The 19,141-nt window shown below is 37.9% G+C and overlaps 1 protein-coding gene across 2 annotated transcripts in view; it reads left to right on the forward strand.

Annotated features, from left to right (window-relative positions):
- The first annotated feature begins 1,140 nt into the window (after positions 1–1,140).
- The window catches only part of TOP2B (DNA topoisomerase II beta), a 66,775-nt gene continuing 48,774 nt past the window's right edge, over positions 1,141–19,141 (forward strand). Inside the window, exon 1 of one of the 2 annotated variants that reach the window (XM_009239267.4) lies at positions 1,141–1,851. In XM_009239267.4, the coding sequence (XP_009237542.1) occupies positions 1,783–1,851 (69 nt within the window). In that variant the 5' untranslated portion in view covers positions 1,141–1,782. 2 annotated transcript variants of the gene reach the window in all.

Genomic DNA, 19,141 nt, shown 5'->3' on the forward strand with positions numbered 1-19,141 from the left:
ATAAAAAGCTTTCATCACAACTCTTTGGTGGCACTTCATGCCTTCAAGTACTCATTTTGGTGATCGTTGGCTCCCTTTTAGTCTGTCTCACAAGCCAGGTTATAAATGGTTTGAAATCAGGAGCCCTGTTTTTATTTTGAACCCATCGCAGAGCCTGGCATAGCGTGGCAGAGTGTGCGCCCAATAAATACATGAGTGGAATTACACTGAAAAACAGGAAGAAGTAAAGCCATCTTCCATCTGCCAAAGACTGTGATGTTGCTGTATCGGTAATTTTCATTCTTAGAAAGCTTTAATGTGAATGAAATTATTCCTTACTGTGCATTTGAAAATTCCACTGAAAGCAGTTTTAAAAATTAAGCATGCCCTCTTAGAGGCAGGGGGCACAGTTCTGGACAGATGAGAAAAGTGACAGTGACATCTCTGCATTGTTCAGAGAAGAAAGGTCAACAAACAGTAGAAATAGAACACTCAACCCACCCTGCATTCATTCCCTAGAACATTCTCTGTGTGTCCCTTATCATTTCAGCTTTTCATATGTAGTTTTCTTGAAACTGACTATATGCTCTTTCGGGGTGAGGGGAGGAGAGGGAGGATGGAGAAGGTCTGAGATGATTTTTTTCGACAGCAGCGTCCACTTAGGCCCTTGGGGAGGACGGGTCACGGGGCCTCCTTGCACCAGTGGTCTACAACGTCTTGCCTGCGGTTTACAACCGCTCTTTAAAAATAATTTCCCTTTGGGACGGCCCCCGGCTTCTTCCTGCCACCCCCATCCCCACCCCGCCCCCATCCTCATCCTTAGAGGCCCCAGGCAAAGAAACGCTTAGGCTTCCCGGTTAGGTCTCAGAGTAAACAGCACGCTTGGAGGATTACAATCGACCCGAGGCCAATTCGACCCTTTCCCTTTGCCGCCCTCAATTGACCCTTGAAGCAGCCCCTGCTCTCCCTTCAAATGGAAAACCCATAGACACACGCAAACAAAAACCCCAAGTCTTCCTTTCGGTTGCTACCCGCAATGACGTTTCCCCCCTCGGGTCCCGCCCCTCCAGGGGGCTTGGAATTTTGGGATTGGCCGAGAGGCTGTGGCGACAAGGCCCGGATTGGACGGCATGGCGCTGACTGACAGCGGGGGCGGCCGCCGCGCCCTCCCTCTCTCCCCGGTGTGCAAATGTGTGTGTGCGGTGTTATGCCGGACAAGAGGGAGGTGACCGTGGCGGCGGCGGCGGCTCTGTTTATTGTCCCTCTCGGTGTGTGTGTGTGAGGAAACCGGGGCTGCAGCGAGGCTAAGGCGGCCTTTGAAGCAGCGGCGGCGACCGGGACGACTGCTCTGGCGACTCGAGTGGCTGGCCTTCGCGGAGTGTGAGAAGGACAAGGCACCTCTGCGTCCTCGCCACGTCCGAGTGCCTCGGGCTCCCTGGCCGCCCTCGCGGCTCGCACGCCCGGGCTTCAGCCCGGCCTGCAGCGGCGCCCGCGGGCGGGCGAGAAGGCAACGCCGCCGCTCGGCCGCGGCCGGTCGCTCCCTGCTTTCTCCTCCTCAGCCGCCGCGCTAGGCCCGGGCGACGCGGACGCCGCGCCTCGAGTTTGAGGGCAGCCGGCGGCGCGGCCTCCTCAGCGGGCTCGGCTGGACGTCCGCTCCGGGTCTTCGCGATGGGGCGCGGGGGTCGGCGCGGCTAGGAGTGCGGCGAGTGGAGCGGTGGGTGCGGAGCGGAGGGGCCCAGAGGCCCGCAGGGAGGCGGGAGCGGCGGCTGCGGCCTCAGGGCCTGTGAGCTGGAGGCACTCGCCATGGCCAAGTCGGGTGGCTGCGGCGCGGGAGCCGGCGTGGGCGGCGGCAACGGGGCACTGACCTGGGTGGTAAGTGGCTGGTCCCCGGGACGGGCGGCTGCATTGTTCCGGGCCCGCGGCGGGGGCAGAATTACGAACGGGCGGGGGAGAGGAAAGGGAGGGAAATCCCGTCTCCCGAACGGGCTCTCTATAGGGGCCTGTGCTTGTAGAATCCTCCAGCCCGCTCCCCGCGCCTTTTCTTTCTTTCTCTGTATCTCTCTGGAAGCCCTGACTGCCAGAGCGTAATGTGTACTTGAAACTTTGGTGGGGGGGACAAAACCACGAACGTAACATATAGCCCCCGCTTCCTCTCTTTTCTTTTTAACCAGACTCTTCCGGGGCAGCCGAGCCTGAAATGGTGGGGATGGCGATAATGCAAGTGTGTCTGTGTGGGGCAGCATTTTCTCCAAATGTAGTTCAAGAAAACCCTGGGAAAAGGGGTGTGTGTGTATTCTAAATGCAGCCCTTTCTGGGGCTTTAATCTCAAAGAAGAATGCATTGGGACTTCCACAGGAACTTGCACTTCAATTTGGAAAGCCTCGTTCAATTGAGAGCGCATTTGGGATGACTTTCACAGCAGTTAATACTGTAGGTCGTCCCTCTGTCAGGGTGAGATTATTAAAAGAAGTGCTTGCCTACGTCAGCATCGCAGGTGTAACGGGGTGGGGGCTGAATGGATGTCCCGGAGAGGTGACTGAAGTGCTTAGTCCTGAAGTTAAAGGATTTCGACGCTCAGTTCCTGCTGGGAAGTAGAAGTAGCTGCAGCGGAAGGAGGAAGGGAGACCGGATTCCCACGACAGGTCGATAATTCACGGGCATTTCACTTGCTCAGCGCAGAGTTCAGACCAGGGTCATTTCCTATACAGAAAACCTAGGTATTTCGGAGAAAAGTAAAAAGTGTTACATTTTTGTGGACTTTCGATGGTCTATTCCCCCGTCCCTGTTTTAAACACCTCAAGGGAGCTTTCATACAGGCATTTTTGTTACTTAATTCATTTTCTCTTTGTTTGGGTGAGGTTTAGGTGAGTTGAATAGCAATTTGTGCTATATTGACAACTGCTTCTTATAAAAAGGGTGTTACTGACAGCAGCAAAACATTTTAATCACTTATGTTTACGTGCCAGGGTACATTGCAAAATAACTTGCCATGCTCTTATTGTTGAAATTCTCTGAATGTTGTATATTACTCCAATTATGTAGAATGAAAGTATGAAGGGACTAGAGCCAGGAGAGAAAATGTCAGATACTAAGTCAGTGGTCCATGTGGACTTGCAGTAGAGGGTATGTGAGAGGAAGGAGGAGGAGATGGACACATACATGCAAAATAATGACTTTCAGAATTAATGGCTTTTACCCCGTCACTAAAATCAGACATCGGAAAATTGACTTAGACAGCCAAATGGTATTGTAAGTTCTCATTCACTATTTGGAAGTGTTGAGGCCTGATCGGTGTTTCCTCTGAAGACCTCTGGTTCTATAATGGCAAACGTTTTGCTCTATAGTGGATTGTTGGCTTTAACATTTGATAGCAGTACTTTAATTAACTGTTATATAATTTTGTAGATAATTAAATGACAATTTATTTCTTTCAAGCTCCATAGGAAACTCATTGCTAATAAATTTAGCAAAACTTGGAGGATCTCATTAAAGATAGAAAAATCCATTTGAAACTGAAATTGACTTATTGATTAAAGGAATTTTCATTATAAAGCGGATTATGGAAAATATGGGAAATGCAGTAAAATAAAGAGAAGTGAAGATCACTTAGTCTTTTATTTATAGAGTATATCTTATGGAATTAGAAGTTTATTAAAAAGATAATCACTCCTATAAGTCTTCTTTAAGAGTTGATGCTTACTCTAAGGTTATATGAGCATCTTTATGTCCATAATATACATCATTGATCATATAGACTGGTTTGATTTTATGGGAGGCAATATAGTGAGGTAGTTATGGGCTTTGACGTCAGGCTGATGTAGGTTCAGATACTGTCTCTCCAACACATTTAGTTGGACTTTTCCCAAGGAACCTAACCTTTCTAAGCCTGTTTTTTTATCTGTCAAATAAGGTTGCATTGAGAATGAAATGAGATAAGGTATGTAGCACAGTGCTGGGCTTAATGAATGTTTGTTATTATTGGTGAACTTCAAGAAATGCACAGTCAAATAATAGATTGCAGTTGCTTTTACATAAAATATCGTTTAGCTGGGGTAAAAGCAAATTAATTTTTCCTTTGCACGAGTTGGGGCTTTATTGCAGTGGTCATCTATTTTGAGAAAGGTAACTTCGTCTGCTTTATTGAAGCTAGTGTTATGTTGCCACCTGCTTGTGGATAACAGGAAGAAATAAAAATAGAATTAGCCCCTGATTTCTTTACTCTGGGTGAGGAGTTGTATGCCGTGTGTTGCTGATATTAACTACTGTTGGGATGCATGCCAGCATGTGTTGTTAATGTCATTGCATGAAAATTTGCCTTTCAATATCTGAAACTACAAAGCCAAGTGGTTTTAGGACTGGCATTAACTTATTTTAATAATTCATTTGGTTTGTGTTTGATTTGTAGTAGTATCTCACCAGAATTTTTTAGAATTAAAAAAAGTGAAAAATATAAACATGGCAAAGCTATTTTGATTTAAAATGTATAGCAGTTACAAAGGCTTCTCTTAAGGCAGCAGGGTTTCTTGAATTAATTCTTTGTAGAGCTTTGGTTAGTAGATAGTAATAGTCTGGTTCATTCTGTCAGTCTTGTATCATAAGTGATTGTAGCAAATACATTTGTGGAAATATTAGAATATAGTTACATGACTTGATCTTTTTCCCAACAATATTCTAACTTGGTAGATTAAAAAAAAATTTTTAATGGGAAATGTTAAGCATCTCAAAAAGTGGTAACCAGAGTAGTATAACAAGCTTCCCTCTATTTAGCCTTAAGCTTCAATAATTATCAACCTGCCGGGCGCGGTGGCTCACGCCTGTAATCCCAGAACTTTGGGAGGCCAAGGCAGACGGATCACCTGAGGTCAGGAGTTCAAGACCAGCCTGACCAACATGGAGAAACCTCGTCTCTACTAAAAATACAAAATTAGCTGGGGTGGTGGCGCATGGTTGTAATCCCACCTACTTGGGAGGCTGAGGCAGGAGAATCGCTTGAACCTGGGAGGCAGAGGTTGCGGTGAGCCGAGATCACGCTGTTGCACTCCAGCCTGGGCATCAAGAGTGAAACTCCGTCTCAAAAAAAAAAAAAAAAAAAAATCAACCTAAGACCACCCACTTTATCCCTTCTCATTCTTTTGAAGCAGAGCAAATCCTAGAATTTTATCACTTTCTCTGTAAATATTTCAGTATTTATCTCTAACAGTTAAGTCTCGTTTTGAAAAACTGTATAACCACAAATAACATTGTAGTTTTCTCAAAAGTAAAATTTTTTGAAATATATAACATATTTTTTGAACTGTGAATATCTCTAATTACACATGACTGTGTATTTAAATATTGTTTAAAGATTTGTTTTAAGAACCTTGCTTTAGTGGTTTACTGTTGCGAGTCTAAATTGCTGAGCCAGACTTTCATAAACTATGTGCCCTTTCCAATGAAATTTATTATAGTCTCCATAGTTAGATTTATCTCTTCACTGTCCCCTATACAAATTATGCTTGTTTTTGTCACTTTGTCTTTGCATATTTGCCTTCCATCCAGAATTACTTTTTCACTTCTCTTTACTAGTCTAAATCTTAACTGCTTTTCAGGGCTAGCTCAGAGCCTCGTCACATTATTATTTTCCAGTTTATACTCATCTTTTTCTTCATTGAATGTTTGTTACTGTCATGAATCATAAAACAGAAGTCTTTATTTTTTATGTAACTTTCATGCATGATAACTTTGCGTTAACAATATTACAAACTTCTGAAGTTAGAGAGCATGTATTTTCCTTGTTTATGTCCTTTATAGTGTTGAACAAAGCTCTGGATACGTAATCCAGTCTCAGTTATTAACAAATTGGATAATTGACATGCTGACTTCCTAAAAAGTCTTCTATCATTAGTATGACGAGAGTTTAAGTAGTGTTTTTTAGATACATTCTCAAGTACATGATATAGCAGTATTTAGGCACTATTTAAATAAACTTAATTTTTCTGAATCAAAGTATGTTCACCTGTAATCCCAGATTTGTTGGTTAGGTGCTGGGAACAATTGCATTTTACTGAGTACACTTTAAAAAATAAACTTGAATTTTTAAAAATATTAACACATATAGAACCCCATTTTAACGAAAAGTTGAAGTAGCTATAGTTATTCCTATTTGCAGAGAAGGAAACGCGTTTAGAGATTAGGTAACAAATTCTTAGGCACATGGTTAAGGCACAGGTGGAATTTAAACCAGACTCAGTGTTCTTAACATTTATACAGCCTTCAACTTTAAAAACATTGAAAGACAAAACAACTCATCTTTTATATTCTGATATGACAGAATAAGGAGACATCTGGGATATACCTATCTTTTTCTACTAACCTTTTACTTTCATACAAAAAGCTAAGGAGTATATTTCCTTTTTAGAATATGTGTATCTAGTATAGCATAATGCTTAAGAGTATGGGCTGTGAAATCAGATCATCTAGTTTCATAATTCACCTTTTTCAAGTACTAGTTTTGTTAGCTTTGGGAAAACACTTATCCCAACCTTAGTTATCTCATCTGTACAAAGGGAATTATAACAGTGTCTATTTTATGGAGATACTATATAAGGATTAATTAAGATTATCGTAGTGCTTGGCACATAGTAGCTCCCAGATGGGTTCACACATACATTCTCCCTTCTTTTTTAATCCAGTGATAAGTATTTTCATTCCCTTTATTATAGAGAAAGCCTATTTATTTTCATAGCAGAAGTCTAAGCATTTGTTACTGTCTTAAGTATCTCTTATCTCTTCCTTGCCCCTTTGTTTAGAAGGGTATTTCTGAAGGAGCATAGATGGGGGACAATTTGTTGCTTTTTGCTCCATTAATGGCGGGTAGATAACATGGCCTCTCCATTTACATATAGGTGAAATATGGTTAGAATGAACATCATGGGATGGCAGCCTTGAGGGAGAAAAGAGAGAGGAGACGTTATAAAAGGTTAGTGTTAAGTCTGAGGGGATTGTACAGAAGAAGGTAAAAGAAGGGGCTCGTTGCTAGGCTGCCAGCCCCCACTTCCACTCTTGTTGGCCTGGTGATGGTGAGCTTTCTGTGTTGATTATGTGAATGAGTGGCTCACTTCTTTTTTAGTACCAACTGGCAAACCATCTCCTTTACCCTCTTTGTCAGCACTTCATTCTCCCTCAGAAAAACAAACTGGGTGCATCTGCCAAATTGCTATATTTCAGGTGACAGCTCTGTCCATTGAAGAATCTTTTGTTTTGTTTTGCAGAATGATCTTGGTGTATAGTCGTTCTGAAAAATAGGAAGTTTTACTGGAATGTTTTCCATTTTCTTCTGATGATTGAGAAATGTTCTTGAAAAAGATCAAATCTTTGATTAGTATTAAATCTGTTTTTTATTAGGCATTAGCAATATTGCAAAAGTGCCATAAGATAGGTTAATATTTAAAATATATAGTCTATATATTTATTTTGATATTTTTGTTATAATTTTAAATTTTCCCCAAATGCTTTGTTTAATTTGGCAGCCGTCTTTTGAAATTCAGAAAAAGTCAATGATGTTATCATATTTATAAATGAAAAAGAATATAATTAAAACAACTTTTAGATATGTGTAGGAAATTTAATATGGTGATTATTTTACACTTTTATTGTCTTTATGAGAATGAAAATGTAGCCTTGATTTTTTTAGATTCCAATTTAATTGGATGCTGGCATTGTTTATTACTATCAGTAGTTTGGTAATTTGTTCACATAAATTAAGGCAGGGAAATAAATTACAAATAAACTTAAATAACAAGTTTTCAGTCATTAGTCTTAATGCAAATTTATTCAAAATGCTCTTGGTAAATAATAATAATAATAATTATTATTATATATATATTTTGAGATGGAATCTCGCTCTGTTGTTGCCCAGGCTGGAGTGCAGTGGCACTGTCTCGGCTCGCTGCAAGCTCCGTCTCCCGGGTTTTCGTGATTCTCCTGCCTCAGCCTCCCAAGTAGCTGGGACTACAGGCGTCCGCCACCATGCCCTGCTAATTTTTTGTATTTTTTGGTAGAGACGGGGTTTCACCATGTTAGGATGGTCTAGATCTCCTGACCTCGTGATCCGCCCGCCTCAGCCTTCCAAAGTGCTGGGATTACAGGCGTGAGCCACCGCACCCGGCCGGTGAATTATTATTTTTAAAGGCATGTTGTTGATTTTTATTCGATGTGGAGTACTGGGAGCAATTGCTATAGAACATGATATCTTATTACTATGAACATATAAGAATAAGAAAAGGTAAAATCAAAAGACTCTTCTGGGTCTAAAGTGAGCATAATTCTGTTAGCCTGCATGTGTCAAATATACATCACTCTCTTTTATGATCTGTAGAGTTGAGGTGCATTTATAAACATGCAGATATGAGTTTGCTAGTTTGTGGTTGTTCAAGGCAATTTCCTGTTCTCTTTTCTGAATATTGTCAGCAAAAGTGTTAAAACTGAAGAGCTACCCAGGGTGACATTTTTTTTAAGAGATAGAGATAGTGATGATTACAGCAAGGGAGAAGGTGCAGAATAGGTTTCTTATTTAGCTTCTCTCTTCTAAGGCCAAAGGTGATTTGTATTAAATATGCATACTTGTTCTAGGGATGGGATCATCCTATTAACTGGGTAAATTGCCCTCTCTCCCCTTACCCCAGATTTTGATTTTTAGTGACCTGGACATTGCTCAGGGGACAACTTTCTGCTGATAAACAGGAGTTGAAAGAGACTATTATTTCAGGTTTCTGTTACAAAAACATATAAAAGTCTCAGGGGAGAACCTCCTGTGTTTGCCACTAGTGAGCCAGTGAGCAATGTAAATTACCATTTGTTGAGAATGGGAACGTAAAAGACAAATTGGATTCTAGTGTTAATTTCTACTTTCTACTCTGCCAAGGCTGCCAATCTTATTTGTGTATTTTGATTTTGTTTTTGCATAGCCTCTAGTGAGAAAGTTGGGGTTGCAGAACTAATAAATAGGTGTAAACATTGCCTCTAGGAAAAGAAACCTTCAGTTTTATTCTAGCTTAATTATATTTTCACATACATGGGTTAATAAGCCTTTAACATATTTCTTTATGCATTCATTGTAGAAAATTAGAAAACGTGTAGAAAAGATAAAAATGGGCATGTATTTCTACTCTATAGATAATTTTTATTGATATTCTGTTGGGCATATTTCACATTTTTTCCTACGCATGCATATATTATGCATAATTTTTTTCTGACAAAAATGGGCTCATGTTTTATATATACTCTTTTGTAATGCCCACTAAACAGTGCCATTTTGATAAACTACTAATTTAAAGATACTTGATTATCTTTACTAATACAAATTTTCTGTAAAAGCTAGAGCAATAAAAGATTAACACCAATTATTTTTAGTATAGTAATTTAAACTTATTTACTCATTGAAATGTCCAAGTTTAAGGGTTTATATTAAGGGTTTTTGTTTGTTTGTTTTTTAGTTTTTTATTTATTTATTTATTTTTGTGATGGAGGCTTGCTATCACCCAGGCTGGTCTCAAATTCCTGGGCTCAGGGAATTGATCCTCTGGTCTCAGACTCCAGAGTAGCTGGGACTACAGGCCTATGGCACCATGCCCTGTGTCAGATTTTATAAGTTGTTTGATATTATAATTCGGAATTGATTTGAAATATCTGCAAATGACTTCCATTGTATTCTACAAATAATATGTATCCCTTAAGGCTTTTCCTGACTTTAAATAGAATGGTATCTCTTTTTCTTTCCTCAATACTTGTCATATGATATTTAGAAAAAAGTGTATTGTCACACATTTGTCACACTTATTTTACAGTATTTCTATGTTCTTCCTAGAGAAAATTACAAATAGTATTAGACAAAGTCACCTACATTTCACATGTTCAATTTTTTTGTTGTAAAAAACATACAACATTAAATTTACTGTCTTAGCCATTAAGTGTAGAGTTCAGTAGTGTTAAATATATTTACATTGTTAAGCAACAGATTTCTAGAAGTATTTCATTTTCCAAAACTGAAACTATATCTACTAAACACTAATTCCCACTCCCCCCAGCCCTTGGTTAACCACCTTTCTACTTTCTGTTTCTATGATTTTGATTACTGTAGATACTTTATATGATTGTAATCATACAGTATTTGTCCTTTGTGACCGGCTTATTTTGTTTAGCATAATATCCTTGAGGTTCATCCATGTTATAGCACATGACAAGATTTCCATGTTTTTTGAGGCTGCATAATACTCCATTGTATCTATATACCACATTTTAAAAATCCATACATCAGTGAACAAGTGGGTTGCCTCGCGTTTTGGCTCTTATGAATAATACCGTGGTGAACATGGGTGTGCAAATATCTCTTTCAGATTTTCCTTTGAATTCTTTTGGATATGTACCCAAAAGTGGGATTGCTGGATCATGTAGTAATTCTATTTTTAATTTTTTGAGGAACCTCCACACTACTTCCATAATGGCTGAGCATTTTTCTAGCATTTTATGTTCTCACCAACAGTGTAGAAATGTTCCAGTTTCTCCACATCCTTACCAACACTTATTTTCTGATGGCTGTCTTAATAGGTGTGAGGTGATATCTTATTGTGATTTTGATTTGCATTTCTCTTATTAGTAATGTTGATTATCTTTTCATATGCTGTTGACCATTTGCATATCTTATTTGGAGAATTGTCTATTGAAATCCTTTATCCATTTGAATGGGGTTATTTTGTTATTGTTGAGTTATAGAAGCTCCTTACCTATTTTGGATATTAACCATTTGATGGTTTACAGATATTTTCTCCATTCCATATGCTGCCTTTTCACTCTGTCAGTTGTTTTCTTTGGTGCACAGAAATTTTTAAGTTTGATGTCCTGTTTGTCTATTTTTGCTTTTGTTGCCTGTGATTTTGGTGCCATATCCATGAAATCATTGCCAAATCCAATGTCTCAAAGGTTTTCCTTTATGTTTCCTTCTAGGAGTTTCAGAGTTTTAGGTATTACTTTTAGGTCTTTAATCTATGTTAATTTTTGTATGTGGCGTGAGAGTCCAACTTCATTCTTTTGCTTGTTATCCGGTTTTCCCAGCCCAATTTGTTGAAGAGACTGTCCTTTCCCCAATGTGTAGTCTTGGCATTCTTGTGAAAAATCATTTGGCCTTTTATGTAAGGATTTATTTCTGTCGGTCTCTTCTGTCTGTATGCCAGTGCCACGCTGTTTTAGATTTCTGTTGTTCTGTAGTAAAATCAGGTTTTGAAATCAGGAGGTGTGAGGCCTTTAGCTTTATTCTTCTGATTAAAGACTGATTTAGCTATATGGGTCCTCTTGAGATTCTATATGAATTTTAGATTTTTTTTTTTGTATTTCTGCAAAAAATACCATTGGGATTTTGGTAGGAATGGCATTGAATCTGTAGATCACTTTGGATAGTTTGGACATTTTAACAATATTTTAAGTTATTAAATCCATGAGAATGGAATGCCCTTCCATTTATCGGTATCTTTTTTTCATTTCTTTTAACAGTGTTTTGTATTTTGACATTATTCTTACCTCCTTGGTTAAGTTTACTCTGTGGTAGTTTATCCTTTTTGATGCTATAGTAAATGGGATTGTTTTCATAATTTCCTTTTTTGATTGGTCATGGTTACTGCATGAAAGCATAACTGATTTTTGTATCCTGCAACTTGCTGAAATCATTTATTAGTTGTAATAGTTTTTCTGTGGAATCTTTTGGGTTATTTACTATAAGATTATGCCATTTGTGAGCATAGTTCTACTTCTTTTCCAATTTCTATGCCTTTTATTTCCTTTTCTTGTCTTAATTGCTCTGACTGGGACTTCTAATACTATCTTGAATATTGGCAATGTTGGGCATCCTTGCCTTGTTCCTCCTGATCTTAGAGGAAAAGTTTTTAGTCTTTCACCAGTATGTGTGCTGTTAGCTGTTGGCTTTTTGTGTATCGCTTTTATTATATTGAGGTGTTTTCTTTCTATTTCTAGTTTGTTATGTGTTTTTATCAGGAAAGTGTGTTGAATTTTGTCAAATGCTTTTTGCGCATCAGTTGAGATGATAATGTGTTTTTTGCCCTTCATTTTGTTAATATGGTGTAGTACAATGATTTGTTTTCATATTTGGAAACATCCTTGCATTTCAAGTATAAATCCCATTTGCTTATTGTGTGTAATCCTTTTAATGTGCTGTTGGGTCAGGCATGGTGGCTCCTGTCTGTAATCCCAGCACTTTGGGAGGCCAAGGCAGGAGAATCGCTTGCGGCTAAGACCATCCTGGACAATATGGTAAAACCTTGTCTCTAGAAAAATTTAAAATTAGCCAGATGTGGAGGCACACAGTTGTAGTACTAGCTACTTGGGGCAGGGGTTATGGGGTATTAAGGAGGAGGGTGGGTGTGCTGAGGTGGGAGGATCACTTGAACTTGGGAGGTTGAGGCTGCAATGAGCCATCATCATGCCACTACACTCCAGCCTGGGCAACAAAATGAGACCCTCTCTTAAAAAAAAAAAAAGTGCTATTGAACTGAGTTTGCCAGTATTTTTGGGGGGATTTTTTGCATCAGTCTTCATCACGGGTATTGCTGTGTAGTCCTCTGGTTCTGTCTTCTAGTTTTTATATCAGAGAAATGCTGGCTTCATAGAATGATTCTGGAAGTGTTCCCTGCCCTTCATTTTTTGGTAAGAGTTTGAAGAGTTAATTCTTCTTTGATTATTGGGTAGAATTTTCAAGTGAAGCCATCTGGTACGGGGCTTTTCTTTGTTGGGAAGTTTTTGATTACTGTTTCATCTTCTTATTTGTTATAGGGCTGTTGAGATTTTTTATTCATGTTTCAGTCTTGGTAGATTATATGTTTGGAATGTATTCATTTCTTCTAGATTATCTAATCTGTTGCCATATATGTGTTCATGTAAGTCTTTTATAATCTTTATTTCTGTGACATCAATTATGATGTCCCCTTTCGTTTCTAATTTTAGTTATTTGATTATCTCTTTTTTTCTTATGTAATCTAGCTAAGGGTTTGTCAGTTTTGTTAATTTTTTCAAAAAACAAACTCTTGGTTTCATTGATTTTTTTTTTCCTCATTGTTTTTCTATTCTCTTTTTTATTTATCTTTGTTTTAATCTTTATTTCCCTTTATTGATTTGGTTTAGTTTCTCTTTTCCTAGTTCTTTGAAAGGGTCTAAAGTTAGGTTGTTAATTCAAGATCTTTACTGATTGTTAATGTTAGGTGTAATACTGTTTTAGCCGCATTACATAAATATTGGTCTATTGTGTTTTTGTTTTCATTTGTCTCCTGATATTTTCTAAATTCGCTTGTGATTTCATCTCTCACCCTTTGGTTGTATGAGAGTGAGTTGTTTAACTTCCACTTATTTGTGGATTTTACTGTTTTCCTTCTACTACTAATTTGTAGTTTAATTCCATTGTTGATGGAAAATATACCTTATGTGATTACAGTCTTCTTAAGTTTGTTAAGACTTGTTTTGTCACGTAACATGTGGTCTATGTTGGAGAATGTTCCAAGTGCCATTGAAAAGAATGTGTATTCTGCTGTTGTTGATTGGAATGTTCTGAGTATGTCTGTTAGGTCCAATTGGTCTATGGTGTTGTTCAAGTTCTTTGTGTCTTTATTGATCTTCTGTGTGGTTGTTCTATCCATAACCGAAAGTGGGCTAGTGAAGTCTCCTACTATTATTGTGTTGGTCTCTCTCTCCCTTCACTTCTGTCAGTGTTTGCTCATAAATTTGGGAACTGCAATGTTAGGTGCATATCTTATTGGTGAATTGACCCTTTTATCATTATATAAAGTCCTACTCTGTCTCTTGTGACAGTTTTTGTCTTAAAGTCTATGTCGTCTGATGTAAGTACGGCCACTCTCTTCAGATTCCAGTTTTATGGAATATCTTTTTCCATCCTTTTATTTGTAGCCTTTGTGCATCTTTGGATCTGAAGCAGGTGTCTTGTAAACAACCTGTAGTTGGATCTTATTTTTTTATTCCATTGGCCAATCTATGTATTTTATTTGGGCACTTAATTCTTTTTTTTTGAGACGGAATCTCCCTCTGTTGTCCAGGCTGGAGTACAGTGGCACAATCTTGGCTCACTGCAACCTCTGCCTCAGGTTCAAGTGATTCTTCTGCCTCAGCCTCCCAAGTAGCTGGGATTACAGATGCCTATCACCATGCCTGGCTAATTTTTGTATTTTTAGTAGAGATGGCGTTTTACCATATTGGCCATGCTGGTCTCTAACTCCTGACCTCAAGTGATCTGCCCACCTCGGTCTCCCAAAGTGCTGGAATTACAGATGTGAGCCACCGCTCCTGGCCTAATTTATATTTAAAGTAATTATTGACATGGACTCACTATTGCCATTTTGATTATTGTTTTTATATGTCTTATAGCTTTTTTGTCCATCTTTCCTCCCTTGCTGACTTCTTTTGTGTTTCATTGATTTTTTTTTTTTAGTGACATGTTTTGATTTTCTTCTGATTTCTCTTTGTGTATATTCTACAGATATTTTCCTTGACTTTACCTTGCAATTACATAACATGTCTTCAAGTGATAAAAATAAATTTTAAATTAGTAACTTCAGTTACATACGAAAACTCTTCCTTTTTTCACCTCTTCCCTCCCCTGCTTTGTTTTTGATGATACTTTACCTCTTTTTATATTGTGTGTATTTTAACACAGATTTAGAATTATTTTTTATGCTTTAAAAAATTCTATACTATATTTAAGTGATTTGTATTACTGTATTACAATACTAGAAGATGCCATATTTGTCAGTATACAAATAGTCTTCAAAAAGTTCATGGAAAATGTGTATTATGAGAAAATTGTGCATGGATTTCAAAATTTTTTTTATCAAAATAAACTTGTACTAACTTGTTACAACATGTCTGAACAAAATCCAGTTTGAGGTACTAAGAAGGATAAGATGTCATTTGGAAAAGAGCCCCTGTCAGAGCAATATGAATTGTGCTAAAATTGAAGCAAGAACAAACATCAAGTTTATGAAGAAGCTTAGGTGGAAGAATGGTAAAATCATTGATTTACAATATGTTTACAGGGCCAATGCCTCAAATAAATGAGCAGTTTACAGATGGATAACTTCTTTTAAGAAGAGACGAGATGATGCTAAAGATTTAAAGATGAAGCCTGCAGCAGCAGACCATTACATTAATTTGTGAGGAAAAGATTAATCATGTTCATGCCCTTATTTAAAAGGACCAATGATTAACAGCAGAAACCATAGCTAACACCATAGATGTCTCCGTTGGTTCAGCTTCGACAATTCTATATGAAAAATTAAAGATTCACAGACTTTCCACTCAATGAGTGCCAAAACCATTGTGCCTAGATCAGCTGCAGACAAGAGCAAAGCTTTTAATGGAAATTTTAAACAAATGGGATCAAGATCCTGACGCATTTCTTCAAAGAATTGTAGCAGGAAATGAAACAGGGCTTTACCAGCATAATCCAGAAGACAAAGCACAATCAAAGCAATGGCTACTAAGAGGTGGAAGTGGTCCAATCAAAGCAAAAGCAGACAGGTCAAGAGCAAAGGTCTTGGCAACAGTTTTTTAGGATGCTCAAGGCATTTTGCTTGTTGACTTTATGAAAGGCCAAAAAACGATAACATCTGCTTATTATGAGAGTGTTTTGAGAAAGTTAGGTTAAATTTTAGCAGAAAAATCCCCAGGAAAGCTTCACCAGAGTCTTTCTCCATCATGACAGTACTCCTGCTCGTTCCTTTCATCAAACAAGAGCAATTTTATGAGAGTTTTGATGATAAATAATTAGGCATCCATCTTATAATCCTGATTTCGCTCCTTCTTACTTTTTTTGTTTACTAATCTTAAATCTTTAAAAGGCACCTATTTTTTTCAGTTGATAATGTGAAAAGACTGCATTGGCATGGTTAAATTCCCAAGACCCTTGGTTCTTTAGAGTTGAGCTAAATGGCTGATATCATCACTTATAAAAGTGTCTTGACCTTTATGGAGCTTTTGTTGAGAAATAAAATTCATATTTTTTATTTTTATCTTTTGATTCCATTTTTCCAAGAACTTTTTGAAGTCTCTTTGGACTTTACCAGGGAGTTGTGTATTTTTGTGTTACTGTGTTGCTATTTTTTATCCTTTTGCTTTAAGGGACTCCCTTTGTCATTTCTTGTTGGGCAAACCTAGTGGTGATGAACTGTTCCAGTGTTTGTTTATCTAAGAAAGTCTTAATTTCTACTTCATTTTTGAAGGGCACTTTTGCTAGATACAATGTTCTTGGTTGGCAGTGGGTTTTTTTTTTTTTTCAGTACTTCAGATATATTCTTCTAATCCCTTCTATCTTGCAAGGTTTCTGCTGAGAAATTGGCTAGTAATCTAACAGAAGCTCCTTTGTAATTGATGATTCACTTGTCTGTTGCTGCTTTTAAGATTGTCTCTTTGTCTATGACTTTTGACAGTATAATTATGATGTGTCTTGGTGTAGTTTTCTTTAGATTTATCCTTGTTGGAGTTCTTTGAGCTTCTTTGTATGTCCATTTATGTCCTCAGATTTGGAAAGTTTTCAGCTATTATTTCTTCAAATAGGCTTTGTCTCCATTTCTCCCTTTCTTCTCCTTTGAGGCTTACATAATGTATATGTTGTTCTGATTGATAGTGGCCCATAAGTTCTTTAAGCTCTTTTTATGTTTATTCATTCCTTTGCCTTTTTGCTCCTTTCCCTTGGCAATTTTGAAAGTCCTGTCTTCAAATTTGCTGATTTAAAAAAATTCTGCCTGCTCAAGTCTACTGTTACATCCCTCTAGTGTATTTTCAATTCATTTACTGTATGCTTCAGTTCCAGAAATAATGTTTGCTACTTCATCATAGTTTTTATCTTTGTTGATTTTTTTCCTTTTGTTTATGCATTGTTACACCGAGTTTTTATTTGTTCAACTGTACTCATTTATTTCATTAAGCATCCTTATGGCAGTTAATTTGAATTGTTTATATGGCAATATATTTCCATTTCTTTAGGCCCAATTTGTGGTGATTTATTTATTATTTGTTTGAGACAGGCTCTTGCTGTGTCACCCAGGCTGGAGTACAGTCGTGTGCTGATGGCTTACTGCAGCCTTGACCTTCTGGGCTCAGGCAATCCTCCCGTCTCAGCCTCCCAAGTAGCTGGGACTACAAGTGTGCACTGCCACACCTGGCTAATTTTTTTTTGTTTTGTTTTGCTAGAGATAAGATTTGGCCGTGTTGCACAGACTGGTTTTGAGCTCTGGGCTCAAGGGAGCTGCCTGCCTCAGCCTCCCAAAGTGCTGGGATTACAGGTGTGAGCCACTGTGCCTGGCTGCAATTTAGTTTTTTTTACATTGAATTGGCCATATTTCCCTGTTTCTTTGTATTGTTATTTTCTGTTAGGGCTTTGGCATTTGAAGTCTTAGCTAACTCTCTGGTCTTTGCCGTCTGGTTTCATACTGGGAAGACTTTCTTCATCCAGTTAGTCTAGCTAGAGAATCCTGAGACCTAACAAATCTTTTATGGGGATGCATCCTCTTTGGGTTTGTAATTTCTTAATTGAAGAGGTTTTCCTCTGTCCGTCTGTCTGCTCTCTCTGGTGTGTGTTTGTCTGCTTTACTTGTGGCCTCTCGTGCTGTAGTAAACTACAGTACTGGAGCTCCACCTTGTGTCTGTTTCTATACTGCAGGGTCTGATGCTAAACCAAAGCACTGATTGCTTTTGTTCTCAATGACCCTCAACCTGGCGCCCTGTTCAATGTCAGTACTTAGATTCGGTCAGGAAGTTTCTAGGGTAGCACTGCCCCCAACTGTTCCATTGGAGGTATATTCCTCTTCTGCTCCTCCCCAGGGAGAAGGTGGAAGTTGTTGTCATGTTTGTTTTTCTCAATCTTGCCTTGCTGGGGCAGATAGGAGGGAGGACATGAGCTTTGATGCTATTTTATGCTCACCTGGGGTGCTGGAACTTATCACAAAGGCAGTTGATTGTTTGTTATTGTTGAATCCCTGTCTTCATGGGGAAAGAAAGGCCTGGGGTTTCTTGTTTTGCCATCTGGCTGACCACACTCAAATGTTACCTGTTTTTTTTTAGACATTATCTTAGCGAGAATGGTAAGTCTTTGAACTTGATAGGAATTTAGTGGGTTCAAGCTTTCAAACTTTTTTTTGTAATATATCCATTTGGGAAAGGATGCAGGGGGGAAGAGGTGGTGATTATAAGTAAGGAAGTATGGAAAAAGTTGTAAATTCTTGAAGAAAGCATGAGGTGAGGTTTTACTTCTTTTTTTTTTTTTTTAATCCCTGTGTGCCCTTTAGTTCAGTTTAGTTCATACAAATTAGATAGACATGAGCCTCTGGTTGAGTCTAATCTTGAAAATATTTTCTTTATGATGGGGTTGGTTTTGGAAGAGTATCCTGGAATAGGATAACATGTATGGTTATCATGTGTCCTCAACCTTTATGTCAATAATTGCAGACTTAGAATAGCAGTTCTAAGTTAATGGTAAAATGTTACCTACTTTCGATTCCATAGCGTCTGTCTTCTTTGAGTACTTTCTTAGAGTGTGATTTTAATGATTATGATCTTTGTTCTAACTATTTTGAGGCTCCATTAAAAAATAAATTATGATTTTATTGTTAGAATCGTTTCTATAAATTAACGTCACTGCGCCTGGCCCTTAAATGTAAATTTGTTTTTATCACAACTATTTCTTCATAAAAAGCAAAGAATGTTAGAAATCTGAAGACTATCTGGTATTTTAAAATAAAGTTCATCTTTCTGGCCAGCTAGTTCATCGTCTAACTTTTGCAGAAGTAGAATGTGAAAACTTTGTGAAACAGAATTATTTTCTTTTTATCCAAAGCTATTTTTAATTGTCTTTGAGCAGTGTTAATGGAAAAACTTATAAATTTAGGAATGTATAAGAATATAGTTTAAAATCTAGTAAAATGAGTTATTTTTAATACTTTTATTTTGAAATATTATTAAATCTTTAACTGTGTATAAAACTTACTGCATTGTGAAATTATAATTAATGTTTGAGTTTCCTCAGGATATATTCTTATCTTGGTTTAGACTTTCAGAGGTCATGTATTTTGATTTTTAAACGTACTTAATGATACAGTTTTTAAAAATAAAAACTTTA

The sequence above is a fragment of the Pongo abelii genome, chromosome 2 (genome assembly GCF_028885655.2).
Source record: "Pongo abelii isolate AG06213 chromosome 2, NHGRI_mPonAbe1-v2.0_pri, whole genome shotgun sequence".
NCBI lineage: Eukaryota > Metazoa > Chordata > Mammalia > Primates > Hominidae > Pongo > Pongo abelii.